Source organism: Suillus paluster (genome assembly GCF_016628075.1).
Source record: "Suillus paluster strain FC165 chromosome Unknown EDB91scaffold_4, whole genome shotgun sequence".
Lineage (NCBI taxonomy): Eukaryota > Fungi > Basidiomycota > Agaricomycetes > Boletales > Suillaceae > Suillus > Suillus paluster.
This window is the reverse complement of record NW_024537564.1, coordinates 702,339-730,148: the sequence shown is the minus strand read 5'-3', so window position 1 is coordinate 730,148 and position 27,810 is coordinate 702,339. Positions and strand designations below refer to the sequence as shown.

The 27,810-nt window shown below is 49.7% G+C and overlaps 6 protein-coding genes across 6 annotated transcripts; 3 read left to right on the top strand and 3 right to left on the bottom strand.

Annotated features, from left to right (window-relative positions):
* Positions 1-47: 47 nt before the first annotated feature.
* Positions 48-3,010, bottom strand: EDB91DRAFT_1243270 (uncharacterized protein; the record flags this gene model as incomplete). The annotated part of the gene is made up of 5 exons (XM_041322273.1): positions 48-865; positions 918-1,053; positions 1,111-1,763; positions 1,815-1,885; positions 1,947-3,010. The coding sequence occupies 5 exons, from the start codon at positions 3,008-3,010 to the stop codon at positions 48-50; spliced, it is 2,742 nt and encodes a 913-aa protein (XP_041182595.1).
* Positions 3,011-3,993: 983 nt separating this feature from the next.
* EDB91DRAFT_1102988 (uncharacterized protein) lies at positions 3,994-13,993 on the top strand. Its single transcript, XM_041317314.1, has 32 exons — positions 3,994-4,299; positions 4,362-4,508; positions 4,562-5,713; positions 5,764-5,931; positions 5,982-6,191; positions 6,244-6,321; positions 6,379-6,728; positions 6,777-6,897; positions 6,951-7,203; positions 7,254-7,453; positions 7,504-7,793; positions 7,848-7,917; positions 7,969-8,235; positions 8,284-8,583; positions 8,633-8,872; positions 8,926-8,943; positions 8,993-9,137; positions 9,188-9,449; positions 9,501-9,539; positions 9,591-9,647; positions 9,697-9,913; positions 9,961-10,323; positions 10,374-10,460; positions 10,515-10,728; positions 10,778-10,873; positions 10,921-11,036; positions 11,090-11,272; positions 11,331-11,544; positions 11,595-11,875; positions 11,926-12,583; positions 12,631-13,570; positions 13,629-13,993. The coding sequence occupies exons 1-32, from the start codon at positions 4,093-4,095 to the stop codon at positions 13,942-13,944; spliced, it is 8,259 nt and encodes a 2,752-aa protein (XP_041182594.1). The 5' UTR covers positions 3,994-4,092; the 3' UTR covers positions 13,945-13,993.
* Positions 13,994-14,284: 291 nt separating this feature from the next.
* EDB91DRAFT_1102980 (uncharacterized protein) lies at positions 14,285-17,843 on the top strand. Its single transcript, XM_041317313.1, has 11 exons — positions 14,285-14,634; positions 14,683-14,735; positions 14,786-14,908; positions 14,957-15,203; positions 15,262-15,386; positions 15,439-15,450; positions 15,482-15,511; positions 15,546-15,627; positions 15,713-15,744; positions 15,796-15,852; positions 15,904-17,843. The coding sequence occupies exons 1-11, from the start codon at positions 14,400-14,402 to the stop codon at positions 17,620-17,622; spliced, it is 2,715 nt and encodes a 904-aa protein (XP_041182593.1). The 5' UTR covers positions 14,285-14,399; the 3' UTR covers positions 17,623-17,843.
* Positions 17,786-19,652, bottom strand: EDB91DRAFT_1234529 (uncharacterized protein; the record flags this gene model as incomplete). Its single annotated transcript, XM_041321217.1, has 5 exons — positions 17,786-17,816; positions 17,943-17,962; positions 18,027-18,178; positions 18,265-18,807; positions 19,532-19,652. 5 exons carry the CDS (start codon positions 19,650-19,652, stop codon positions 17,786-17,788), a joined length of 867 nt encoding a protein of 288 aa, XP_041182592.1.
* Positions 19,653-19,766: 114 nt separating this feature from the next.
* Positions 19,767-20,713, top strand: EDB91DRAFT_1234528 (uncharacterized protein; the record flags this gene model as incomplete). Its single annotated transcript, XM_041321216.1, has 5 exons — positions 19,767-19,995; positions 20,042-20,147; positions 20,198-20,394; positions 20,451-20,497; positions 20,555-20,713. 5 exons carry the CDS (start codon positions 19,767-19,769, stop codon positions 20,711-20,713), a joined length of 738 nt encoding a protein of 245 aa, XP_041182591.1.
* Positions 20,714-23,988: 3,275 nt separating this feature from the next.
* Positions 23,989-27,318, bottom strand: EDB91DRAFT_1195396 (uncharacterized protein). Its single transcript, XM_041320582.1, has 2 exons — positions 26,828-27,318; positions 23,989-26,772 (listed from the first exon to the last, which is right to left on the bottom strand). The coding sequence occupies exons 1-2, from the start codon at positions 27,281-27,283 to the stop codon at positions 24,268-24,270; spliced, it is 2,961 nt and encodes a 986-aa protein (XP_041182590.1). The 5' UTR covers positions 27,284-27,318; the 3' UTR covers positions 23,989-24,267.
* Positions 27,319-27,810: the final 492 nt, after the last annotated feature.

Below are 27,810 nucleotides of genomic sequence, written 5' to 3'. Positions count from 1 at the left end.
AATTAAGGTGCGTGGCGGAGGCGATGGCCGTTCCGAGCAAACGTTCTTTAAGATGAAGACGACGGATGGGGGCGGTTGTCAGATCCCTGCGACTTCCAAGGATGGTGCTGGTCCAGATCCAGACTTGCGAGCGTGCCATTAAGATCGTGGATGGGATCATGTTCCTCCTGCCCATCGTACTGGCTTGACCGCCCTTGTGATGACGTCTGACTGGAGTTCGGACGGGAGATTGGTTCCTGGCGCGCCAGGCAACGACCACTTTCAAACGACTTGGCAGAACCATCCATGAACGGCACATATCGCTGGGACCCATTTGGCGTGCGCACAGGGGGCACGGGTCGTTCATTAGGATTGGCAGTCGCAGCCTTGAACTCCATGATATTATCATAGCGCGATCCGTGGTTCATGGAATGGGGTAGCAGATCGTAGCTGTCTGAGCCTCTGCGCGTGTACATATTCGGGTCCGGGGAGAAAGGCGAGAACGAGGACGCGAGATGAGATCTGTTGTGATGTTCAACAGAACTTAGGTTTGACGGTGGACGTGGTCCGGATGCCACTGGATACACATCGTATGGCAGTTGACCGTCAGAAAGCGGTTGGTTCATGATGAGCGACCGTAATTTTTCCTCAGAGTACCCGCTGCCTTTTGTAGCGTCGCCGTAGTTGCGGTTCGATGCATCACTTGCACCGTTGGATTGACCTTGACCAGTTAGGCCGAGCCTTTGCAAGAGCTGAATCGCCTGCTCTGGCGTCATCTGACTCTGAGGAGCAGGAGCCTGGCCCTGCGCAGATGCCATCTGGGCCTGGAACTGAGCTTGAAGTGCGGCAGCCTGGGCTGCCTGAGCCGCAGCTTGCGCGGCTTTGTCTGAGATACTAATATCAGTCGACTGGGCATGACGCAACACACGAGGACATACATTGACTTCTACCCCAGCTCAACCGGATTCTACTCCCGCCGATAGGGAAGCCCTGCATCTTCTCGATAGCTCGCTCCGCATCAGCCTTTCGAACAAACTGGACAAATCCACAATGTTTCCCGACAGGAACCTTTACCTATGCGAATACCGCTGTATCAGCATCCCACCAATAGCGCAAAAGTGGAGCTCTCACATAATGGATCTCGCCGAACGGAGTAAAGAATGTTCGCAAAGTCTCCTCGGAAATCAAAGGCGATAACCCACCAACGAACACGGTCGTGTTATAAGGATCGGTGGACGTGAGCTGCTCGCCGTTCGGTCCGATGAGGTTCCCCAGGATGGCACGCGCTTGGGCGTGGTGCTTCCATGACTCTTCGGAGATGATGTACCGCGGTGCCACGGACCGATCTTGCGAGTCATGCGCGGAACCAGAGGGAACAATGCTTTTTCCATTGCTGTTCGACCCAGCGTTGGCATACTGTTGCGCGAGGGCAAGGACGTCGGCGGAGAGACCAAGCATCTCATCCGATGACATCGAAGACAAGGCTCCTGAAGACGCGACGGTACTCGCCTCAGATCCCAGGGAAGGTATAGAGCTCGAGCCGCTCAACGTTGATCCCGAAGCAGAGGGACCAACAGGCACGCAGGGCAACGCAGACGAGGATCCAGGGCCCGTCGAAGCCGCTATGGGTGCGGAGACGCTCCTTGCCTGACCGCCAAGCGGGAGGGCGACGGTAACCGGGTTTGGCCGCTGGTCAGAACCGGGGGAACCAGGGAACTGGATTTGAGGGAGATCCGTCGGCATAGGAGGTGGCTTGAATTTAGCGGTGGCAGGAGATATTCGCACTAAAAATCACGTTGGTGACTTGTCAGGAGTAGGATATGGAGATGACTAACTAGGGCGCGAAAGGCAGTACAAGCCATGCATCTCTATTAGCGCGCGTTGTTGGTCCGACTCCTCAGTGAATCTGTATGCGAAGGGGACGATGAGTTCATTCATCTAGCTGTACGACTGTGGCAGAGACTCACCGCACAAACCCATAGCCTCGGGAGATGCCAGTTACAGGGTCGAGCATGATCTTGGCACTCTTGCAACTCAAGAACGGCCGGATGAACTTGGGTTCACGATCATTCCGTAGGCCAAGAACAGGGTTCCGAAACACGGCCACGAGGTCCGAATTGGACGTTTCTGGGGCGAGATCACCAACGAAGATGCTGTACTCTTTTGGAAACTGTGGGTGCGCCGTAGGTACAATTACACCAGCTGTTGGGAAAGAAGGCGGGACCGGACCAGTAGGAGCAGAAGATGCCCAGTTAAGGACAAAGGGCTTATTTGAGTTTGGCATCGTAATAGGCTGCGCATTCCCGCCACCATTTACTTGGTTGAGAACAGATGAAGCGATAGCTGGGGAGGGGAAGGTGAGGTAGCAGTAACCAGAGTTGTTGGTTGGTTGAGCGGTAGTGGCGTCTGGGCCCGGGTTCGGAACTTTGACGGTGACTGGGTCCCAACCCATGAGAGCACAAACCTGCTTTGCGTATTCTTCGTCCATCCAAGGTTCGAGTTCGCCCCACCAGAGAGTAGAGCGTAGTACGGTTAGGTTGGAGTTGGAGTTGGCGGGCAGAGGGAGATCGCCGGAGGGTACAAAGTACTTGCTGGAGGGGGATTGAAGCTGGCGATGGAGATAGGCTTCACGCTCAGGGTCAGAGGGGGCGTTGTAGTAATCTGTGTTGATAGTGAGAGCGGCGGGCGAGGTGCTGTGGGGGAGAGAAGGAGGAGGTGGACGGTGGTGGTTAGAAGATGAGAGGTGTTGGGTAGATGTTTGTCTATTTGGTGGGGCTTGAAAAGGTTCTGAAAGCATTCCAATACTGCTGTATTCCTTGTCTGGATGAATAGCAATAGAACGGGGTATTGCCGAGGTGCCAGTGTTGGGAGGATAGACACTAAATCCGTTGGACATGCGTCGATCTCCTGACACAGGATGAGTCGGAGAATTTGAAGGGTAGTTGTTTGACATGTGATCAATTTCCGAGGTGGAACGAGTGTAAATCAGACCAGGAGGACAGCTAAAGTCGTGAAAGTCAAGGCGAGACATATCTAAATGATAATCTGGAGGTAAGTCTGGTAGAAACTGAAAGGAAATTGCGCACAATTACGACGAGAGGATGATCAAAGGGAACAGTGAGCGAAAAGAGGACAGCAGATGGTGTTAAAAAAATGAGAAAGAAAAAGCAAGTAAAAAACAACTGCAGGAGAGCAATAGAAATAGAAAATAAGAGTGATTGATAGCGATGCGATGGAAGACGAAATGCAACGAAGATTTGTTTTAGAGTCTTTTAAGATAACTAGTAGGAGATCTAGTACGTCGTTTGAGTAGATGATTGGACGTACTAGGTCAAAGATGATATGTATAGCTGGTCGATTAGCTTGGGCCTGGCCTATAGTAGTGCGGAGTGACAAGATCGGAGTACAATTTAAAATCTGTCAAACGTCCGACTCATTTTCACTGAGATCATTTTAGTGCCTTGTCGAGCACATTCATGATATCCATCAGAATCATAGAACTCAGTCTGATACCTAGATCACATCTCATCAAGTCGTCAGTAAACCATAACATACGTCGCGCTCACCTAATTCAGCTAACAATGGCAGCTCAGTCAGTCGAACAATGAGAAGACTACTCACCTTTTTATAAAGTGCTCTTCGGGAGTTCTAATATATATGGGTCCATATTTATGCTTTCGTGGCAGTGTTCACTGATAGGCGCCCATCCTTCGATTACTAACCTGTCCTTCTCATGTTTTTCTCTCCATTATCATGAACGAGTCTAGAATTTATTCTGCATCTGATCCTACAGACGTATTTACATTGTTCAGGTCAGTCCCTTTGTCTCCGGTGATGGTCTTTGGTTTGCAGAAGTGGCGACACACATCACTTCTCCGATGGTTGGGGACCACATTTGTCCTGTATGTTCGTTGGGTTGGCTATATACTCTACCGTGTTCATATAGTACCAAGTCGCTACTAGTAGCCAGGCTGAATTCGTCAATCCCTGAGACTTACATAATCAGAGCGGAACCTTTGGTTGCACTGCAACGACTGGTAGTATTTCAAAACACAGGCTCACACCGAAACAAAACTGCTTTAACTTAGTACTGGCGGTGGGCATTTCCAAGCCATGCGCCGCCGTTTATCTGTTTCAGCAGACCATGCAAATTCAGCTCAGAACTCAAGCAAGGCTCATAGAAGTAACGATTCTCACCATCTTCACACAGGAAATGGCGGTCCTATCCACCCGCCTTCCATAGCTTACTCAGGCGCGTCTACTACCCCGCAACAGAAGATGGTCGTCCAAGCCCTCATAAATAACAGAATAAAGAACAAGGTACATCACTTATTCACTCCGGCCGTTTGATCAGCTCTCTAACTTGTTACATTACTCACAAGCTGCCAATCAATTCTGGCCTGTCTCTGGATGTTGTCGAGTCCGATCCTGCAACACAGAGAGCAGTATGTGCGTTAGTCGAGATCGCACACGAGTCGTTAGATATAATATCATGGTCGTTAAGTGAACTTCTCGAACGACTCGCAAAGGTACTTCCGCGGCTTCTGCACTGAAATAGGTGCTTATATGCGCGTTATTATAGCAAATTGATGCAGACGGGCAAATGACTACCGAGGCATTACAGTCTCAGCTGTTTATTTTGAAGATTTTGTCGGTATGCATGACATCGAGATGGAATCACCGACACGAACAGGACGAGACCCGCCCCTCTCGCGCGGGCAAACCCCAGAATGGCAGCAACACTCCTAGTCATGTAGAGTCGCCAGTACCGTCTTCGAGTCAACCGAGTAGAAGGTTTCGTCAACCTTCCACCGAATTCTCCTCATCTACACCTCCTCCATGGACAGAGTCTTATCCTCTGGACGACAACTGCGCACGTTATATCTTGAGTGTGATGGTTCTTTATCTCCGTCAGACAGCAGCACCGGAAGCTCGGCTAATGTCATCTTCAAATCTGGCTCCTGATGCGTCATTGCATGACTTCGAGTCGGTGGATCTACCGACAGAATCATCAGCATTCGACGATTACACGGGCAAGAATGGCCCATTACTACCTCCTCACATATCGCATGGGCCAAAACCGATCCTGAAGCTCAAAAACTCAGCTGCCTCATTCCAATCAGCTGGCAGCGCAAACTCAGCGCACTGGCAGCTAGGCCGTACGTTCCAGTTCGAGAAGACTCATATGGCGCTTGTCAAATCCGCACTTGCGCTGAATCTCCTTATCAGCAAGTTCGCAGGACGCATCGTCTACCATCTCTCCGCGTCAAACTGGCTTGTTGTTTTCCACCGAATACGACAGAAAATACACTTCCTCGCCAGCACGGCGGAGGACAATCCTGATACGATTGATTTACAGCTAATGACGCACAGTGCGATGGATAGAGCGCGACTCGTTCAGGTTCTGCATGAGCTTTCTTCGCTTCTTGTAAACATGAAGCGACAAGCTCAAGCAGCGGTTGCCATCCCCTTGCGTATGGCAATCTGGAACTGGATAGAGATGTGCCCGCAGGAATACAACGAGGCAGTGAGATCAAGAGGGAGACTCGAAGGCGCACCAGAGCGTGTCTTCGACCTCTTGCACTCCGCGAACGAGCCAGGTCGAGAGCGTGCACTTTGGCCGACATTAACTGTACTTGCTTGTCTGGCCGCTGAGCGCTTATCGCCAGACTATCAGGTCGATGTTGAGAGTCGTTCCGCAAACATTCACTCTTACAAATCCTCGCACAGGAAGGTGAGTTGACGTGAAGTGGTGCATAATTTGATCTCATTTTCTTCGTAAAGGATATCCGATTCGTAGAGGACCTACTCAGGCATGCGAACACGACTTCGAAGCTCGCTGATGTCTCTTTCGTTTGTGCGATTGACATGTGTAGAGCGGGATTTCGGATATCGCCAGAAGGCGAAATGCCCCTCAGACATATTGCGGCAGACATCTCACATGAAGTTAAGGTAGTGGTGACATACTAGAGTCCAATATTTCCCATGCTAACTCTTTGCAGTTGACCCTGCAGAAGTCACCAGGACAGAAGCCGTCCTGGGACTCCTGTGAGGAAATTGACGTTGCTACGTATGCTGAGGCACTTGTCGCTGTATTCCGTTTCCTGTCGGAAGAGGAGTCGATATCTCTATTCATGGATTGCTTGGAGCCTGAACGGTCTGACGCAGTGAAGATTTGTGCTATCAAGGCTGCTACCACCTTGGCAATTGAGGTTTGTGTTTCAAATGCAGCAATGTCCATGCTTTGGCTGACCTGGTTTATAGGCACCCCGTCTTCCTTGGCAGCAATCATTGGAGAAGCTCCAGAACGATATCGCACCACGCTTGAGAGACATCTACAAGGTAAATGTGTAGCTGCGGTGCTGCACCTGCTTGTCGGCTCATCGACTTGATCTACAGGCTGCGTCCGTCCGGCTGAGTGAGTACGACAGTGATGGGACTATCCGTCGTGCAGCATCTCGACCCAAGGCCAAGCGCTTCACGTCCGAGACGCTAATCGACAAAGACCTCATGCTCCTCTCCATTCTTGCCCTGTGGCGGGCATCGCCGGATTACTACATCACCAACATCGGACAGTCCCACATGGAAGGCTGGTTGTCGGTCTCTGCACGTATCCGGGATTCGGATGTTGATACGGCCGTCAAAATCTCGGCCGCAACGTCGAACCAGCACCTCATAGACATCTACTTCAAGATGCCCCCGAATGACCCATACTACGAGACGATCGAAGGGTGGATGAAACATTCTTTGTTAGTACGACGTTTACTCGCATTTCACGATTCGCTGACTGTTTGCAGGCCGATGTGGTTGATTGCTATCGCTAAGAGGTTATTACTGACTAGGCTCGATCCTGACACCCAGAGACTGTGGATGCACATAGCTCATCAAATCATCGAATGCTACCATCGCAAGAGCGAGGTTAGTCGTTATCTTTCGTTCACATTGACCACCTTACAGATGTTGTGGTGTAGGGAAACCATGCTCACGGTGTGCAATTCAGTGAAGAACGTGTACCAGCCTTCGCCATGTCCGAGATAGCTTTCTTGGTATCCCTCACGTCAGTAAACAGTGACGTCTCGCAGCTTGCTGCCCAGGGTCTTCGTCTCATTGCGCAAGCTGAGCGGCAATCCGAAGCTCCTGTCAACCATGGCCTCACCGAGGAAGAACGCTCGAAACGAAACCCGATATACGAGCAGCTTGGCGACCCTAGCGTCATCATCGTTGGTACGTATTATCCTCTTTTGTTTGATTTCTCTGTGTAATTCTCGTTGTAGGACGTGTTCAAGAGCAGAAGCGTGTCAGAAAGCTCTTACGCTTGGTTGCCAACTCCTCGCCCATAAACATCGCTGTTTGGGAGGAATGCTTTTACAGGTGGAGTGCGCTCTCAGAGTTTGTCGTGCAACATCCACTGGCGGCAGCAGCCGCGTTCGACGACGCTCATTTGAGCAAGCAAGAGCAGCTCATGTCTCTCGAGGTATTTGGTGCTCTGAGCTATCTTCTTTCACAGAGTTGACATTCGTATAGGACAAGTTCATACAATGGAAAAACCTCACCTTGTTCTTGGCCGCGTTCGGTGGTGTTACCGTACAGGAAACGCACGACCCTGGTGCCCTTGCTGCTGCGATCCCTCCTGATTTCTTGCTCGACGATATGCGTACGCTGAGGGACCCAGCAGACCTCGTCACGATATTCATCGAGTTCCTCACGGGTGCTCTTATTGACGACGTTGTTCGTGTTCGGGAAGTTGCGCGAGAAGCTCTTGGCTCAGAACTCAGTCCTCGTCTATTTTCAAAGCTGTTTAAGCATCTTGATGAGTGAGTGCATTTTTCATGTAATTATTCTTGCAAGTCTGACAGAAATGCTGCCAGGATCACGCGGAACATTACCGATGGAGCAGGTTCGGAATTCAAGGATGAATATGGACTATTCTTGGATCAGGTGCGAGATCACCACTAGACACTGACATGCAGAATTAATTGTTCGCTATAGTTGATCTCGGTCTTGAAGTCGCTCGTCGAGAATGCGCAGATGCCGCCTGACGAAGCTCTCAGCGTTGATCTCGGGTCGATCCTGTATGTCCTCGTTGGGTTTATTTCTCGCTTCAGTGATCCAGTTTCGTATCGAATACGGGTCAAGTTTTGTGCCCTCTGTGAGAGTATCTGCCATCGTACGGACACTTTGACGCTGCGTAAAGACGACCTATCGCGCAATCGCATCGTTGATGTCGTGATGGACTGGTTCCAGGATCCATTAGCGGTGCGTCCGTTTAGCTCTGAGTTACGGCCAATTACTCACATATCCCAGAACACCGACCCCGAAGCAGTCCAATTTCAGTATGAGTTGAACACGGCGTCTCTTCGTACAGTCGTCAAGCTCCTCGAACGCTTGAAACTCCAGCCGATTGATAACAATTCCAATGATGGCGACGATTTTGGGCATGTGGTGTCACGCTTGTTCATAAGATACTCCCATGTTTTGCTGAGAGCTTTGGACATATGTCGGTCTGACCCAATAGTAAGCAGTCGTCTACAAATCAGTTCGGGAACGATACTGATAAGGTTGAAGTCATCTGATAGTACTTCGGACGTCCCGTCTCTGCAGAAGGTTGGGTTTCATGATCTGTCGTAGTTCGGTAGTTGATGATTTCTCCCAGAAGATGCAGGCTTCTCAGAAGGAAGCTGATATTCGAGATATGGTGATCACAGGGCTCTCGCACCTGGTCATCTCAAACTCTGAGAATGCCGTCAAACATTGCATTGCTTCTGCATATGATAGCGACATGAGGAAACGAACTATCTTTGTACACGTCTTTGCTCGAGTGCTTGGACAAGGCACCAAGTTCGAGGCGCAGGGGAATCCTGAATTGCAAGCGCGCCGAGATCAACTGCGAGAGGTGCGTTCACATTCCTTGATCTTCCTCAGAGCAATATTAACTTGCACATTCAGCTTGTGAAGGGATCGGATGTAGGGATCACTTTTCTGATATCATCATCAGTATTAACGAGCTTGATAGATGGTACTTGCGATGGTGATCTGCGAGTGCTGTCCTGCTAACGAGGTCGACATGATGATTTCCGTGCTCATGAACATCTTCGACACAAGAGCTTCCTTAGTTGCCTTGCTTAAAACCATGATCGACCGAGAAATAGCTCACACTAGTAAATCAATCTTCCGCACTTGGAAATTAACCGCTCATGTAGTTTCACAGCTTGCGAGGTAGATCTTTTCCGAGGGAACTCAACTTGCACGCGATTCCTCTCTGCCTTTGCGCGGATACATGGGTACAATTATTTGCGGGGTCTGATTGTCCCTCTTATCAAGACTATGACGTCTATGCCCCCGGGTCATGCATATGATCTAGACCCGACCAAAGCTAGCCGAGACAAGCTTGAACAAAACCAGAAGAATGTCAAGCTGGTCGCCTTGTCTTTCCTCGATATCATTAGTTCCTCGGTCCCTGCCCTACCACCGTGCGTGATGACACAACGATATGTTCGCTGTCTTCTTACCTTAATTTTCAGGATGATCCGTGAAGTTTGCGCTCATCTTGCAAAATCAGTGTAAGTGATATTACCTTCTCAAAGAGCAAAAGAAGGCTAATCAAGTGTTAGGTATCAAGTTTGGCCGGACTCGAAGTTCGCTGCCCTTGGTGCATTTATATTTCTTCGGTCAGTTCATGCGTCTCAGCGATCTAAGCGGTGCTAAGTTTCTTTGCAGGTTCATATCTCCAGCCATCGTTGCCCCTGAAATTGTTGATGTCGCGGTGCCCAGAGATGACGGCGGAGTCATCCGCCGAGGTTTAATGGTCATAGCGAAGATTATGCAAAACCTCGCAAACAATATCTTCTTCGCGAAGGAGGCTCACATGGTTTGCTTGAATGAGTTCCTGGGAGTTAACATCACGAGTATCACGCGTTATTTGAGCGAAGTCAACGTTAGTGCAGCAGCTTACTGGTTTTATAAAAGCCTCACCCTTGATAGAAATTCTCCTCTACTGCCGTCGACGAGGAATCCACCGAGTGGTTGGGCACAACAGCCGATGACACCGACACGATCGTTCTTCATCGCTTTTTGGACAAGCATGCGGACAAGATTGGTAAAGAGTTACTCAGTTACGCCAAACTCAATGCCTGTGGAGAAGAAGATGCATCAACTGCTAATGCAAAGCGTGCATGGGACCACCTCTGTAATTTACTTGTCGAGCTGTCAGAAGTTCCCGAGGTTCCTCGTTTCTCGCAACTTCCTAGGTCCGAGCATCGAGAGTTCATTGACCTGATGAATCGTTGTGCCCACCGCAGCATTGAATCTGTCCAGGACATTTTCGTAGCCGCCGACGTTCCTCTCGTTAGTTTCATACCTTCCTTCTCTCCATAATTACTGACACCCTGATACAGGACTTACCTGCCGTATTTGTTCTGCGAGTATGCCAGATTGATGTCGAAGCTCTGGACATCGAATTATTGATGTACCACAGCCTTAAGGTACGCAACTTCGGTAACGCACAGTTATGATGTGCTAAAGACGTCTGCACCTAGACGTTGCTATCGCCCGCTTACGAAAACCGGAAGTTTGAGGTCGTCTTGGACTGTACCTCGTTCACTTCAACTTCTGAGATACCGGCACAATGGCTGACCACCTGCTCGCAACTCATTCCGATCGACATCCGAAGTCGTTTTCAGACTTCATATGTCCTCAACCCCAATTCGCTCACCCAGAAGTATCTAAGGCGAATGTATAACATTTCGTCAGGTGAGGACGATTTTGCATTATTCTGATGAGTTACAAACCTTTTATCTAGGAACCATGCTCGCGAGTGGTGTAAGGGCCTGCTCGTCAGTTGCAGAACTCTTGCAGTATGTCCCACAGGAGAGTCTTACAGTACTTCGGTATCCAAGTAAGTTATGTCTTGTGTTGAAGTTTCTTTCTCACTCGTCTTGTCAGCCTCTTTGGAGGAAGAATCTAGCACTGTTTATACGGAAGTTACCATGAGGCAAGCCCATGAGATGCGCATACCGGTCACTATGGAAGTTGCGGAGACTCATGTCCGGGTTACTTCGGTATGCAATCTCCGCTTCTGTAGGAGAAACGTCAACTAAGTTGCACATTATAGATACGTGCAGCTGTCATCTCTCCGAACTTGAGCTGCAAGTCGACCGAGATCATTTCTCTTGCTGATGTCAGCGATGCCTACAACGTGTCCACCGGCCTCGATCCCTATGAGTTCATCATCCGCAGAAGCAAGCAAGGTGTCACGTCCTATTTCTCTTCACCACAGCGTGATGGCATTGTCAAGGTGAGATCGTTGTATTGCTACAAAACGTCCTCGATAACTAATTTTTTGGATATCCCAGTCCATTCGTGCAGCCAAAAGTCAACTGAGGGACACGCGCTATTTCAGCATGGATAGGTTCCCCAGGTTTTCCAATATCTCCGCAACTCTACTCCATGTAGGCATGCTCAACATCGACTCAGAAGATGAGGGACTTCGCGGAGCTGCCTATGACCTTTTAGGCGCTCTCTGTTCATATCTAAATTACGACAAGAGCCCCATCATTGCGTCGAAAGGTGAGCGACTCTTCGAACAATTTATTCGAAGCGTTCTAATTCAACATTAGCGGGAATTATACCTGGAGATATATCTACATTTGCCATTGGACTGAGTGACCGCCTGGCTGGTTTCGTTCCTAAACTCACGCTCGATTTCATCTCTGTCATATCCGCCGGCATGGACAAGGCCAACGCTGCTCAACGTATCACCTGCTTGCAGTACATGAGCCCTTGGGTGAAGAACCTCGCACAATTCTGTATTCCGACCAACTCGTTGTACGAGCACTCGGGAGCGAGACTTCGAGACTGCATTCGTTCGTTAATTGACCTCACCATCTCGGACTTGGAGGTAAGTTTAGACGTTGTCAAGGTCCCCTTGAGTACTGAATGGCTTATTAGATAAGTTCCATGGTGCACAAATACATCTGGGTGGAAATCGGCCGTCAGGAATCGACTCTCGTCTTTATTGTTCTCGAAGAGCTCATTCGTGCAGCGTCTGACGGCGGGATTGGGTCCCGAAGATGTGAGACCGTTGCAAGGACAACTGCCGCTTTGTCGTCCATCAACGTTAGGGGGAGAATCTTTTCAAAGTTAAGAAAAGTTCTTGGAAAAACTTCCCTTAAACCATCCAAGACACTGCCAGAGAACGTTCACTGGAACGAGATTGCCACCCTTACTCGTTTCGCGCTTGTAGCAAGCAACCACTCGAAGCAAGCAGCCTATGATCAACTATACATCCCCGACATCTTCCACATCGTTACGCTCATCGCGGGCACAGGACAGACCATAGTTCGCAAGTCATTATATGGCGTGATCATGAACTTTCTTCAGTCTATGTATCTTGCACGAGCTGAAGATCCTAGCGCACCTGACTTGCGCAATCTCATCGACGAGCTCGTCAAAGTGGAGAACCTTATGTTGTTTGGTCTCACTCGCCAGTCGAGCACCAGCGAGTATTTCAATTATGATCCTCCAAACGACAACGCGGTGATTGACTCTCAAGAAGCCTTGACTCGTCTCCTTGTCCGAGTGATGGAGGTGACATCCGGATCAAGAGGTGAGTTCCATGCTTGGTATTGTGGACTGCTTCAAATAATTCGTAAGGCTTGCTCAATATATGGCGCGCACGGTGGATGAGTTTAGCGACGTCAACTGCATTCCAGTTGCCAGCGGCCATTCAGTGTCGTGCCTTCCTTGTCCTCGGCACTCTTGCAGCTTCCGATGTCGACGACGATCTAGTGTATCAGATGCTGGTTGCATTCAAGACCGCGCTGGGACAATCCACGGGATCCGACACGATGACAGTGGTTTGCATGCTTCGGTGCATTTGCAAAGTGGTGCCTTCCCTAACCGAAGGTTCCCGGTATCTCTGCCAGATTTTCTGGTTGGCTGTGGCTTTGTTGCAATCTAGTTACATTGCGTTTTATTCAGATGCTGCTGAGCTCATGCGGGCGACAGTCGAGACGCTGGAAAAGCATGGTGCCTTTGAGGGCAGCTCAATACCCAACGTACTACTGGACGGTCGTGTTTCACTGGAAGACACTGTCTGCCAACTTGATCACTTGCTCTGCCTGTCTTTCGACTCCAGTTTCTCCTTCACACTCGCTGCCATTATTTTCAAAGGAGTTCGCCGCAATCACCTCAAATCATCTGCTGAGCTCGTTCTGCGGAGTTTGCTGTCAGTCACCGCGCGGTGTGACAACCAAACTGCAGATGGCCCCCCTTCAGGCCTGTGCCCAGATGCGCTTGGCTACTTCATCGCCTTGATCCCCTTCTCCACGACACACAAGTCTTACGTGCAGCTCCTACAAGACTGTAAAGGAGAAGAGTTCTTACCAGCACCTAACTCCTCTCATCAAAATGATTTTGTTCCTCGCGTTTCCGTCGATCTGCTGTCTCTAACAGACAGCACATCGGCACTTCTCACGGTGTCGTTTGTGAGCACAATGTTGACCACTGCACAAGGCGACGATGCCGAGACCGAGATTTTGTATAATTTGCTGGCAGATATCGGGGCTATGCACCCTGAATCGGTTTCAATGATGCAAGTCCTATTCTTATTATGGTCAATTCTCTCGTGCTAATACTAAGTTCTTTGAAAGCTATGACACTCTGCAGGACAGGATAAAAGACGCCTTCGCAAATTCTTCGAATGCTGCAATCATTAGAGCTGTGACGGGCATCTTCCGCAATGCACAGGACTCCCTGCGCCTGGGATCGATACACTCGATGTCTGCATCCACGCTCAATACGGTGGATGAAAGCAGTCCAGCGCAGAGTCTGAAGCAAAAACTGGAAGAGCTGGCTATGGACGGCCTCACGACGAACTTCCATTTCTTGGTTCCCAATCAAAGTCATTGGGGGAAGATTGCTGCTTGGATATCCGACCTGGTTCTAAAGATCGTCGGTTTGGAATGATCTTTTCGGCATGCTGTGTTTTCTTCATGGACGTCATGTAGAACATATACTGTACTTCTAACTTGCATTGTTTCAGATCCGACTTACGCACATATTACTTTACACAGTCATTGGAATAGCACTAGTAATGCTAATGCCACGTCGTTCCACGACATAGGGTACACATACAATTGAACATATATCATTACTTTAAGGCCTTGTAGCAATCTATTATCTTGCCCTGGTCGCTTCATTTCCGTTTGACCTCCCGCATCCCGGTGCACCCTTCTGTCTGGCAGATCCAACTCAAATTTGCCAAGTAAGGCAGGATTCCCACGGCTTCTATACTATTGTTGCCGCTCCGAGCACTCAGCACACCTTGTTCATACCCTATACTTACTGCATATATATTCCTGTCTTCATTCAGCTTCACGACCACTCATTCTTTAACCAACATCCAACCGACTGGAGTCAATATGCACGACGAATCCGCCTCGGATTACTGTCCGCCCACCCCAGACACAAGTAGCCTCTACCATGCCAATAGTAACGTGGACGACCTCACTCTAGCTTTAACGAATATCTCCCAAGTACCATCCTTGGAGTCCCAGCAGAACGTGTGTTGCTGTTGTAATAGCACCGAGTGTCAAGCGACGAAGAGTTGGCTGGACCTGAAGGAGAAGCTCGAGAAACGGTTGCATCTCAGCGCAGGTATGTACTCGTGTCGTCTCTGCGAGCGATCCGTAAACGTCTATGCAGAGGTTGGCTCTGCCCTACTACAGCGGCATGAGGCATACGTCCGTCGACATGAGGTACGCGAAGCCCCGATCGCAACACGCCTCCGTAGCTTATTTTGTATTAGTCTGATGTGCATACGCCGCGCCGCGCTTCAGAAGATCTCGCGGATGAGTCACTTCAAGACATGCATAGTGGATTCGATTCGCCTTTGGCTGACCTGATGAAAGATAATGCCGTCTTGGAGAAGGTTGGAATCTTCCTTCAAAAATGCGTCGAGTTGACACCTTAATTGTAGCGACTAACGCAAGCATTATTAAATAGCGAAGTAGCCGAGGCTTCACATAAGACTGTACTCCATGAACTAGAGGAAGCTCGGATGTTGGTGACGCGCCTGACTGCATATCAAGCACGTACTGTAGGGATTGATTCTCGACTGGCTGCTACTCTCCAAGAGAATGATGACCTTCGGCAAGAGCGAGACAGCCAAGCACAGAGGGAAAAGACTGCAGAAGCACGTATTGCTGCTCTCAAGGATCGTACTGGTAAGGTTTTCCCATTGTTTTTAGATCACGTTTTACTGATTATTTGCCCGTGATACAGACAAACTACAAGCTGAAGTTCGTCGCTTGCAAGCTGACCTCGAGCTTCGACGCTTGCAACGATTAGAATCGTCAGAATCTCTACTACAAGATGTCCGCTCTCGCTTGGAAGGTTTTCATCACACGGTAAGGGCCATGCATAAAAGTATGTGGCGCATCACTGATGGACCACCTCCAGCATACTAGCTCGGTGATGACCGAGGACTCGGAGATTATGAAAGGTACTGGAGTCGCTAGTCTCTGATAATGAGGTCCTCAAGGCCGATAATGAGGAACTGCCATAAGCTTCTCACCGATTCTAGAGAAGACCTTCAAGTGCTACAATCACAAGTGGAGGAACACAACATCTTCACACCTCCAATACGAGGTCCGCATTTTATATCAAAACATCCAGTGCGCGGTACTTATGTGTTGTAATTAGTGGATACGCCTTCAGAGACATTCACGGACAGGAAGTGGCCCATCGTCATTTATCCGAGATTCGGTATGAGCATAAATACTCGTCCAATTCCCTATTCATTTACAGTTAACTCAGTTGCTGAACTCTGTCAAACGTCCATTGAGCATGGAGCCAAGGGCTCGTCGTGTCTTTGTGAGTGTATCCCCCTCATAAGTATAGCAAATGTCTTACGTCATTCCCAAGGAGCCGCTGACCCCCGAGACCAGCCAGCGTCCACTTTCCCCAGCAGACTCGATGGTTCCCTCAGAAACGAAGTATTCTAGTCTGCGCCCACAATCCCCGCCTTCTCACTTCAGCTTCGATGCGGACGAGTATGATCTCGATCACAACTCGCTGCTCACCAATCCCAATCAGCATTCCAAGGCAGTGCAGACAGATCGCTGGTTAGGGTTGCGTCCAACGGCACAGCTGACGCCATCTCTCAACGAGCTTGTATCGTCCTTTCCTCATGATGGCCGATCAGATTCTTCCTCGTTGCTTGACGGTCAACCCACGCACCTCTCTGCCCTTCTAGAGCGCGTGATGTCACTCCTGTCGCGCATGTCGCAGGCAGATGCGCTGACGCTGACGAAGCGCTTGAAACGCCAGCATCTACGTGGTGCGGACGTTAAGCACCTATCACGCACGACAGTAAGCAGCATCCTCTCGGAGATCACCCAACTGCGTGCACAGTACCGCATGTTGCTTGAGGATGAGAAGGTTACCCTCCTGTGCTCCCGGAAGGATTTGCGTGGGCTGTTCAAGCTCTTCAAGGACATGTTTGAGGAACTTGGTCAGATGCGTGTCACGCTGAATGATATCATTCTAGAACCTTCTATTGCACAGAGGGTCAGTGAGATGTCACTGGATCCTGCAAAGGCCGAGGCCATGGAGAGGGAGAGGAAGGCATCCGGACCAGGCTCAAGTTGGATGGCCCCATTCTCGAAGTTGTTCGGTTCATCATTAAGCGAATCAAGCACTCACTCTTCTCAACCGCCCCTCAGACCTGAGAGTCGAGGTCGTGGGATCATTCGTCAGCCACGTCCGGTGCCAAAGCTGGGTCCAGCACTTGCTGCATCGACTACAATAGTTAATGTCGAATTTTCGGGGGCGGGTGTTGGCAAGTCTGTAACAAGCACGTTCTCCGCTCATCCTACAAATGAAGTAAATCCGTTCGGCACGATGTCTCGCGCCGATATCATTCCTCGCCCGTCCACGTCAACATCAGCGGGCTCAAACGTACGCAGCGTCATGGGCATCTTCGCGGGTGCACCCCACCCGGATGATGCCGCAGATCCATGGGTAGTGCTTCCCCGTGGTCCTCGCCGTGTCCGTTCCACATTCTTCAGGTCAGACGAGCCTTCGCAAAGCGGCACCGCAACCATCGAGAGATCCGTCATGTGCAAGCGGAGCAATTCGCACCTGTCACGCGGGATGGACCCCGATGCTGATCTAGAGCATGACGAAGCAAACGATATCCCTGGACCCCTCCTCGAGCGTACCCTGCGCCGACGGGGTCTTTCAGACTCTTCTATTCACTCGACGTACATGAGTCAGGCCGAACACAGTACACCTGTTGAGCCTAGCACCGGCGAGTCAGTATTGCAGACCCTCAGCAGGACAATGAGAAACTTCAGTTTCGCTGCAAGCCAGATGGGATCGAGTTCCGTGACATCGCCACCAACCATTCGCGTGCCGGGAGTCAAGGAGGCTGGTTCGCGTGAAGGTCTTGACATGCCACGTCCTCATCCTCGCAGAGCAGCTACTCCAACGCTATCGTCACTCGTGCCAAACTTGAACTTAGCATCGTGGGCTGCGGGCGGCGCTACGGTAGAAAATCCGCACTCGAGGTCGCGAGCAATGTACTATGGCAGCGTCCGAGACGACTCCGTCATGCCCCGGCCACGGGGACGGGAAGATTAGAGGAGTATTGAATCTGACAGTGCTGACAAGCGTAATTGACATTTCGTGCAATATTTGGGAAGTGTAATCTATTTATGGGACATGCATACAGTGCAGTGCTTAGTTTAATCACCCCCCCGTCATGATACTTTCCTCTCATTACAGTATTATTGTATCATAAGTATCAGGTGGAACAGTGCATAATCGTCGACATTCTATTGCGTGTATAATCAAGAGCTATTGACATTCGATACAAAGCTGCTTGAGAATTATGGATACATGCCGGTTTCGGAGAATTCAAGGGAAACGGATGGGCGTGAATCAGTGATTCAAGGAGATACCTGCCATCAATGACAAGAGCCTTATAGAAAAGTGAAAAGTATTGAGCAAACATAATAAACTACAAGATGACGTAGTTAACATACTTGTCCATACGCGTACTGGTTGCAGGCCAGCAGCAAAGCAGCTTGGGCGATAACTTCATCACGTCCAGGACGACATACAGGGATTCCTTTATTTTCTCCATAGTTCTCACCTACCGGAATCTGTGATTTATTGAACTCGTCGGAGCCACCAGCTAAGATCGTTGTTAGCTACAAAAATGGGTTTTTAAAAAGAACTTGTCGTTTCAGAAGGGAAAATCCTAGGTGCGATGTTATTCACTGACTTGAACGGCCTTCCTCCTAAATTCTTGCGCAAGTAAAGTACTGTGGATGACGGCTGCTTTGGAGACATTGTACTTGTAGTGGTGCTGCGTGGTACGAGTGATACCAGAAATGGAGGAGATGTTGATGACGGAGCCGGTGTGCTGTGAGTTGCTATGTGAAGTTGCGTGGAGAAGGGGCAAGAACGCGGTAGTCATGAAGAAACATCCAATGACGTTGGTCCTGTAGACGTTCTCCCAGCTGACCGGGTCTTCTCGAAAGAGCTCCGTTGAGAGATACTTGGCACTCTCATCACCCTTCTCAACATCGCCTGTGCCCTCGCTGATGCCGGCGTTGTTCACGAGCAGGTTAATGTGATCTTCCTGCTTGCTGATCTCCTGGACTGGTTGTTTGATCGAGTCTTTCGACGTAATGTCAGAGGTAACGGGAACAAGTTTCCCCTTAGGATGAGCGAGGGAAGAGCCCCAATGTTTCGCGGCGCGTTCAATGACGTCCTGGCGGCGCGACGTGAAGTAGACTTTGGCCCCGTTATTGGCGAACGCTTGGCAAGTTGTGCAATCATGAGGCCGATTCGTTTTTCACGGCAAATTTTGCGTTTTCCGAGGACATTTTGACTGAGCTCTGAGGACTGAAATAGACTTTCGGGGACGGCAAGTGCGTGTAGTTTGAGGCTTTGAGCAGAAATCTGGTTGTACACAGGAGCATGGACGTGAATGACCTCATCCAACTTCAACAAAAGAGCCTGAACCGCATATGTGAATCCGAAGCATATCATGATATTTACATACATGTCACAATGCAAGACCTTGTGTACAACTTGTGTATGTGTCTTAAAAGCTAAATATTAAATCACAGCATGCATGCTCATGTAAGCTTCACAAGGCCTTGCATGCTTCGGGCAAGTCGACGACTAACGTGCACCATTGTTATTGTACCCAATTCCTCAAGCTACTAGTATATTGAATAACTTCGAAGGTCCGAAGGCTGTTATCGGACGCTCGACGGCTGCCATCACTGTTTAGCGGTGTCCGCTAAAACCAGCCAGGCACGAGACCTCCACGACTCAGTACTTATTCCTGTCGTCTCTGGCTCGGAGCTTTCGTTGCTCCCCTATACGATGGGTTTCGACCTTGTTGTTCGCAGATTCTTTCCGTTGCTAAAATTCCCGGGAAAAGTGGGCCATGGGGCCACCGATGTCAAAGTACGAATCCCGCCTGCCGTCATTTCCGAGTTTTAACATGTTTCTACCTATGTTAGGATGCAACCGTTGCTGTCGGTCGCCGTCTTCCAGCCACACCCGGCGCGCAAGAGATCGACGCTGAAGGAACTATTATAACTCCTGGAGGCTCTTCCTCCTTCTCCGACGAAACTCTGAATCAGACACATGGATGGTCATTGCTCTATGATACAATCAGGGATGACCTAGAACGTGAGAGGGAGCTCGACAGCCTGAGTGCAGCTGCGGCCCTCGAGTTGCAGCAATCTTTTGACATTGAAGATATGCAACTTCGAGATCAGATGCAAGCTCTGGCTGTCACAACCCCACACAACTTTTCGTGCGCAATATGCATGGAAGAACAGCCTGTCGACAACAGCGTGTATCTTGAATGTAATCATCTGATATGCAGAGCTTGTACCCGAGGACACGTTTGTTCGAAGATCGAGGAACATCGCTTTCCAGTCTTGTGTCCCGTGTGCATGGCAGAACCGAATAACCATCGACCTGGAGGTTTGTACATCCTCTGTAATGCCCAATGCCAACTCACCCTCCCCAGCGATCTCAGGATTCCTCGTTCAACAAATTGGTGTCGATGAGCGGCAATATGCGATTTGGGAGGATATGGAATTAAGCCAGCTTTCAGTTCTCCTTCACTGCCGCCAGTGAGTGCTTCACCCGTGTTGCCCTCCGCGCGCCGACCGTGTCGTTTTAGATGTCGGCGTTCGGTGTCCGTAGACAAAGAGGAGCACGAAGAATCTCGCCTCCTGTCTTGTCCTCTACCCGATTGCAACCATATCTGGTGCAAAGCGTGCCAGAAATCGATTACTGTTGGCGATCCTCCACATTCTTGTGACGGAGCCTCAGAACTGGACCATTTAATGAAGCAGCACGGGTGGAAATACTGTCCAAGTATAGGCTCCTCCTCTTCCTCTTGGCTATTTCCTGTTACTCATCATCATTGGCAGACTGTAAAACACCGGTCCAGAGGGATGGGGGATGCAGCCATATGACTGTGCGTGATCTACGAAGTTCCAGACAGGCACGCCGTTCTAACGTTTACGCTATCTAGTGCATCTCGCCGGGCTGCAACACTCACTTTTGTTACGCTTGTGGGGAACACATCGTTCGCAGCGCCTTGCGAGGTGAGATTCAGAACGCCATATCTGTACACTATAGTGTTTGTAAATTGTTTGATTTTCCGGATGAGGCGCTTGGCGGTGGGGAATAAGAATGTTGTAGGTAGCATTCATTACGTGGGGTAAGCTGTGTGCAAGCTAAGTAGTGAATATTCGTAGGTGTAGTATACATCGACCTTGGACTGTTTCTGTTGTCTACTAAACACCTTCTACTCACGTCCATCAAACACCGTGAAACGGGCGAGCACCAGTAACATGTGCTCAAGGAAATTGTGGCTGTGACTCATGTTTGGCTTTGTTCCGCAAAAAACGCGTCATAGAATTGTCATAGCGCGTATTGATTATAATCGTACACTCGTATAAGTGAGTACAATGAGCTCAATTTCCTATTGCCATACCGAAGTTAATCCAGGTAATCTGATGTCGATCCGGGGTAACTATCGGATTCCATGAGCTTTTCTTCCACTCACGCACCTCCGACGCTATCGACGACTATTTGGAACCAACCGACATACAAGCCTTCTCATGTTGCAATACAATGTTTCGGAACTGGATTGTATCGTGGTTCGAGATATACCCTCCCAGGGTCAAAGGGTGGGCCACACTCACTGAAGCTGCGAGCATGCATCATCGTCTCTGGCTTCCTCAGGGGCGACATATATCCCGGACAACTGTCCTTTATCGCCCACTTCTTCCGTAAATACAATGTCCACCCAAAGACCGCGGAGAATCTGCTGCGGTGTGATATCTTTCGCGTTATTTGGGTCGGGGCATTCTTGGACTCAGTCCCGGTCGCGTTCCCTTGATTTTGGCTCCTAGAACGCATAAACAGGGGGACATAACGGAGCAAGATATGTCGGTGGCTGTCAGCTCCCTTTGTTGCCTTAGGGTGGTATGCCCTTTCTTGGTACTTTGTGAAGCCGTTGTGAGAGGAGGTGATGGAGAAACCCAAAGGAGATGCTCGAGAGGAGGCAGGGTAAGAAAGAATTACAAATGGGCGCGCCGAGAGGTGCACCTAATGGACACGCCAAGAGTGCCAGTGCACCACCGCCCGAAGGAAGAAAGGTTGCCAGTACTAGTGCTGTCGGGGAACCGAATGACTGCGATGTTGAAGGGCTGCGTGCCATTGGTTCATAACTGATGTTTGTAAAGATCTATCCCTGTTGTATGTGAGTTTCACTTTGGAGACGGAGCAAACGCGTGTGGCGTGAACAAATCGTAACGGCGCTTACGCACCAAGTCCCCGACTCCGATTAATATTGGTATACCCTACTTTACCAGCACGGTGAGTGTCAGCTGGTGGTGCAAGTTCTCGCGGTCAAGGCACGCGGTAGACATTCGTGCTCGTCCGTCCATACGATCGTTGTCTCCTCAAGCTGCCTGGCCCTGCAACGATGCGCAGACCGAGGAAGTCTGGTCTGAGGCTGGGTCTCTTGGAGAAAATGACCAAAAATATGCACGGCTCTGTCAAGAGTACGAAGTTGCCACTATACGACTTCAACCTGGACCAAGTTGCACATGACTCGCTATCGCAAAGAATGACCAGGCTTGAAGGCAGTGATCCGCGATCGCCTTCGCTCTTGAGATGGAGTCCATAGAGGCCCTCATGCCAGATACCGCGACATGCGAGTAGCCGCATTGAATGCAATTCGTGGACGCCAGTAAAATTCAAGATAATCCTTTGAAGCAAATCAGGGGATTAGCGCATCAATCGTGGTATGGCTGGAAAAGGTTGTAGCCAACTGTACTCCGGTGAAAAATACGACGCAATCCAGATCGGAGGAGTCCTGATGGAAAGTAGCCCTAGGGTCCAAATGTTGAAAACAATTGTCCGATCTCCCACGAAACGCCGATGGAAGACGCGTAAATCGAAACATCCTATGACAATAATGATCGAAGGAGTGTCCACCGGAAATTGGGCCTTGCAGAATAGAGACGTAATCACTCTCGCAAAGGCGTCTATCGGTGGACGATAGACGCCAGACCAGATTGAAGTACGATATTCAGTCGGGTATCATCCGGAAAACTCGAGCATAAGGATTAGCGAGACTAGGTTGTCGGAGCTAAAGAAACAGTAAATGAAATCGTCAAAAGAGATTGGGTGTAAGATCGCGCCAGCCGAGTGAGTGTCCAAAGCTGAGGCTAAGAAGTGAATCGGAATTCGAAGCGACCGCAAGAAGGGTGGTCGGATCCAAAGAAACAGTAAACAACGTCGTCAAAGGAGATCGGGTATAAGTTCAATCGAAGGAAACCCGCAAGCCGAGTGAGTGTTCAAAGCGAGAGGAAGCCAATCGGAGCTCGAAGGGACCGCGAGGGAGGCGGTCGCATCCAAAGAAACAGCAAAAGAGATCGTCAAAGGAGATAAGGAGATAAGAGGATGGAAAGAATGAGCGAGTAAAAGTTCGATTGAAAATAACCCATCAGCCAAGTTAGCAGAACTTGAGAGGGGAAGATCAGTCAGAGCTCGAAACGGAGTTGACCGAAATCCCAAAAACATCGGGTAAGCGAGATCGAAATCGACATCGGGGATTGAATCAATCATGAACATTGAACAGGCTTATGGCAAATGGAACACGAGGTGACAGAGTTGATCCAATGGACTCGAGCGAAAGCAGGTCAAAGTCATCGTCGTACAGGAGCAAAGTCCATCAAAGCAGGAATGGGTATAACTTCGCTCGATTCAGTGTCGTCGAGTGGAGAAAGTCAATCATAGCTCGGAGGGGCCGGAAGAGCCTTTGTGATCGGATTCCAAAGAAACACAGGGTAAACGAGATCGTCAAAATATAATATCGAGAATCGCACATCAACTATGAGATCGACATGGGAAAGATCGTTGGTTAGGCGGGAGAGTTCAGTCGAGGAAAAGAAGGGTCAAAGGATAGCCGTCGTGAATGGGGACCCGACAGTGAGACGGTGCTCTCGGCCGAAGCCAGTTGTGCGAGCAACTGCAGGTAGTCGAGGTCCCATACTCCAGACTTGATAGATCGTAGCAAGTTCGTGGTTTGGCGTCGTGCCATCGAAAACACAAGGGTTGTATGAAGTTGGAGGTCAAATCAAGTGAAGAAAGTGGAAGTAGAGAGAAGAGAAGGTTGAATCAAACGTCTGTCTTATAACGTCTGTCTTATATACGTGGGCGGACATCGAAGGCAATTGTGGAACATCCGAAATATTCCACATGACAGCGGAAGCGGATGTTTTCACAACTGTCAGCCTCTAATATGATGTCATTTCAATCTTGACTGAAGCGTTCTACGAGGCGTGACGTCAGCAAGGACGAGTCCACCTATCATCTGACGCTGACCATGGAAGATGCGGGAGTACTTGTTCGCCCGAAGCGAGTCTTAAGCTCAACCACTTACAAGTACTTGCTGAAAAGAACAATTAATTGGTACTACTAAGTCGGAGTTTCAAAACATTCTTGTGTCGCGTATGTGCGTCAATCCCCGACTCCAAGGGAATATCAGTAGGTCCTCCCACGTTAGTGGGAGTCGGGGAGTATGTTGTCTCTTTATCAACACGTCGAGACATATAATTAATGTTATCGGAGTCGGGGATTTGCTGTGTGAGCGGCGCTACGATCTCCGATAAAATACCAACACCATGTCCCACCGAGAAGAGCATTCATCAATACTAGTACCGCCCCGTATCAAGAAACCGCCCTAAACACCCTCACAATCTCCTCCCTGACCCTCCCAACACCCACCCCAACCCCAATCAACACACCCACATCCACCGCACAAAGCGCCAAAGCAGCAAACAAATACCTAGGCGCAAAAATCTTCCACACCATCAAATGCCTCCTCAACAGCGCAGCAAACACAGCAGCTCCAAACGCCAACACCGCAAAATACAACGATATCCCTATTCCAGCTCTTAGCGCAGACGCACCAAGGGTTTTTGGGTGTGGCAGTGGAGGAAGGTTCCAGAGCACGAGTAAGGGCGTAGCGAGAGCTATCAGTACGAACGGACCGAGGGTGTTGATCGTCAAGGATATGTGCGAGAACGGGAAAGAGACCGTCGACCCGAAGATAAATGCACTTTTCCATTGAACTGAGGGGATCGTCGATTGGTGGCCTGTGCTGTAGTATGTATGCATAGCTAAAAGCCCCAGCGGTACGAGTTCTGAAAATAAGAGGTCTCGCTTGACAGTAGCAAGGTCGAGTGCGGAAGATGGAGAGGCGGATGTGAAGGCTTCGTTCAACCCGTGTACGTCCCGAACGCTGTCGATGACCTCCAGATAGGAGAGCAGCGCGACAGATGCAAACCCGAGGACAATCTGCCCTGAGAGCTGGGTCATCAACCAGACGATACTCAGGAAGATCAGCCAGAAAATGAGGTACGGAGAACCAAATGCGTTGGCAAAGCCCAACACAGTGACTTCAGTCTTTTCCTCTGAGGTAGACGCAGGAGTTTGTGGACTCGACTGATTTTTCGAGATCGCAAGGCAAACTGGTGACGTCCACCAGAGTGAAATGCCCCCAATCAACATAGCAGCAGTAGTGGTCCTCGCCAGGACGGTTCGCGTCATCCTCAAAACATCTCCCATATCGCCCAAAATTTTTGCAGAGTCTACCCATTCGAGTACCCAGAACATCGTGCCAGCAATTAAAGTTGGAGCGAGGAAGAGCGGGATAAACGTTGCAGCCAGACCTGAGTCAGACTTGGAGATTTTGAGTATACGGCGGACGGCTCGGGGGATTGCGATCGCAACAGGGAAGGCGAGTAGGAGTGCTATGAGTGGAGGGGCTGATGATGACTCGGACGCGTAAAAGGTCACGGTGCAATAAGGGTGTTGTTCCTCTCTGCAAATGGTGCTCGTAGCCATGAGCCGCACGCATGCTGCGAAGAGAGTAGAAAAGCCTAGGATACGGTAGCGCAGCCGAGAGGTCGGAGCAGTGAATCCTGTGATGACAGATGGGACGATGGACGAGATGAGGAAGAAGAGCACGATACGGTCTTCCCATACTGTGAATGAGTTTGACGCGAAACACGAGGTGTGTAGGATGAGGAAGATGGGAAGTGCCTTTATAGACGCCAAGGTGATTGTAGGGCGGGTTGCAGCTACCACGACGAACAATGATGAAATGGCGGCAACGAAGAGCATGGTTTGGTGCATGGCAACACCATCCAAATACTCGTGCAATATAAGATCTGCCAGGTACCCTAGGGCAAATCCTACAGCAGAGGCGCTAAAAGACCACAAGACTCTATCGTCCACCCACTTTTCCCACTCATCGTCCCCAACATCTCGGAGAGTTGAGTACAAGGCCCAGCCTGCGACAATGCTTAAACCGATAACTGCCAATCCAGCGCCCATCAGCAAGACATTGAACTGAGCCCAGAGAAGACGGCAAGTAGATAATGCTAAGCGGGTGAAGTTATCAAGTGCAACGAGACGGTGCTCCCCGTCCACCGCACTTATGCCGGCCCAGGCAACGGAGAAATCATGCCAGGCGGCATCAAGCTCCATTCCAGACGAACTGGATCGATAAGTATCGAGATAGCGCATGATCTGAGCTGCATTGAGCTCCATGGCTTTCTGCAAAGAAGAACCATCGGGATCCCGATTAAAAAGTTCTGGAATGACGCTCCCAAGGTTATTAAATGGGATTGGAAGACCCAGGAGCAAGGAGATAGTTGGCACCAGGTCTATCTGCTGGACATAGCGATGCGGGACCGGAGCTTCTGGGAATGTAATCTTCGGTACAATGGCTTCAGGAATGGTGTACTGAGTAAAAGAAAGAGGGATTTTGCTATAAATCCAGAGAGCTGACATTGTCTCTAGGGTGCTGTCACCGCCGTGGTTGCCCATTCGATCCATTCCATGATCCCCGAGCAATATGAGCAGGGTGTCGTCGTCCATGGCCGCAACTACATCGCGCAAAAGATTGTTCATCTGCTCGAGCTTCGCTCGCAACACCGGATGGTCTGGGCCGACTCTGTGACCTGCATGGTCCACGCCTAAACCATGACCAATGGCGAAATCCCATGAGGTTTGATGATGTCGCATCAACGGTAAAAGATTGTCGATGACGCCCTCGTCCACAGTATGAAGGTCTTCGACGTTGAAGGAGTCGAAGGCAAACGTCATATTTGGCTGGAAGGCATCTGGGAATAGTGTGAGCCATGTGTCGTCCCCGGCGAGAGCAATCTTTCCTTGGGGTTGTATCAGGGCAACGGAGAGCGGAAAATTAATCAACACATACCTTTCTTCCCGCAGCATTTAATTGATGTATTATGGAATCTTCGTGAATGGAAGAACCTCCAAAATTTTCGCCAGCATCTACGAAGGTAGGTAGAGATCCCGTGGTAAGACCTTTGAGTCGCTGAAGAGTTGTCGTCGGCGGGTCTGAATACGCGTTGAATATGAATGATCGATTGGGATGAGTGGTAGTCAATTCGCGAGGCAGAGTCAGGATATTGTGATGAAAAGGGGAGGCAGGTTCTGGCGGATGTTCTGCGATGAAATCAAACCGGAGCGCATCTATAACGAGTAAAACGGCTCTTTTGTGGGTCGCGAGTGAGGCGCAGGTGTCTGAGCCGCATGCACCTCTGTCTGGCAGGGCGAGTCGGCTAAGCAGGAAGCCCTTAGTAAAGAGGTAGATGCCAGCCAGGTGAACACATAACAGCCATAGTACGAGACGAAATTCACGAGAAATCATTAGGGACGCTCAAAGTTGGGGCGCACACTTCGCCCACACCGCCCACGCCTACGACCCCCCTGCGCAACAACACCATCCCGTTTTGTACATATCCGTATTATATAATACAATGCTAATGCAGTGTGAAGTCAAGGCCTTGTACAATAAACATATCACAGATGGCTCGTCACACATTGCATGAGCAATACCTACACTCATACCTCATACTTATGGTCCTTCGTATCTTATTTTACCCTGTGGAAACTGTAGAAGAAGTGTTGAAAGTAAACTCGCCAATGTTTTGTTTTCATTTGTTTCTATCTCGGACTCTTTCCTCGTACTATATTATATCACTGTCTATGTTTGTTTATACCTCAACGGTTCTTTCACCAACGCTGAGGTATGTATCTCGACCGTTTGCACGCTTGCTCTCTCTTACAATTAATTGTTTCCAGACTCGTCTATTAGGTACTATCAATGTATAGCGGTTCTTTCACCAACGCTGAGACTTGTCTATTAGCTTCTCTTTTCCAACAGGTTATAAGCCC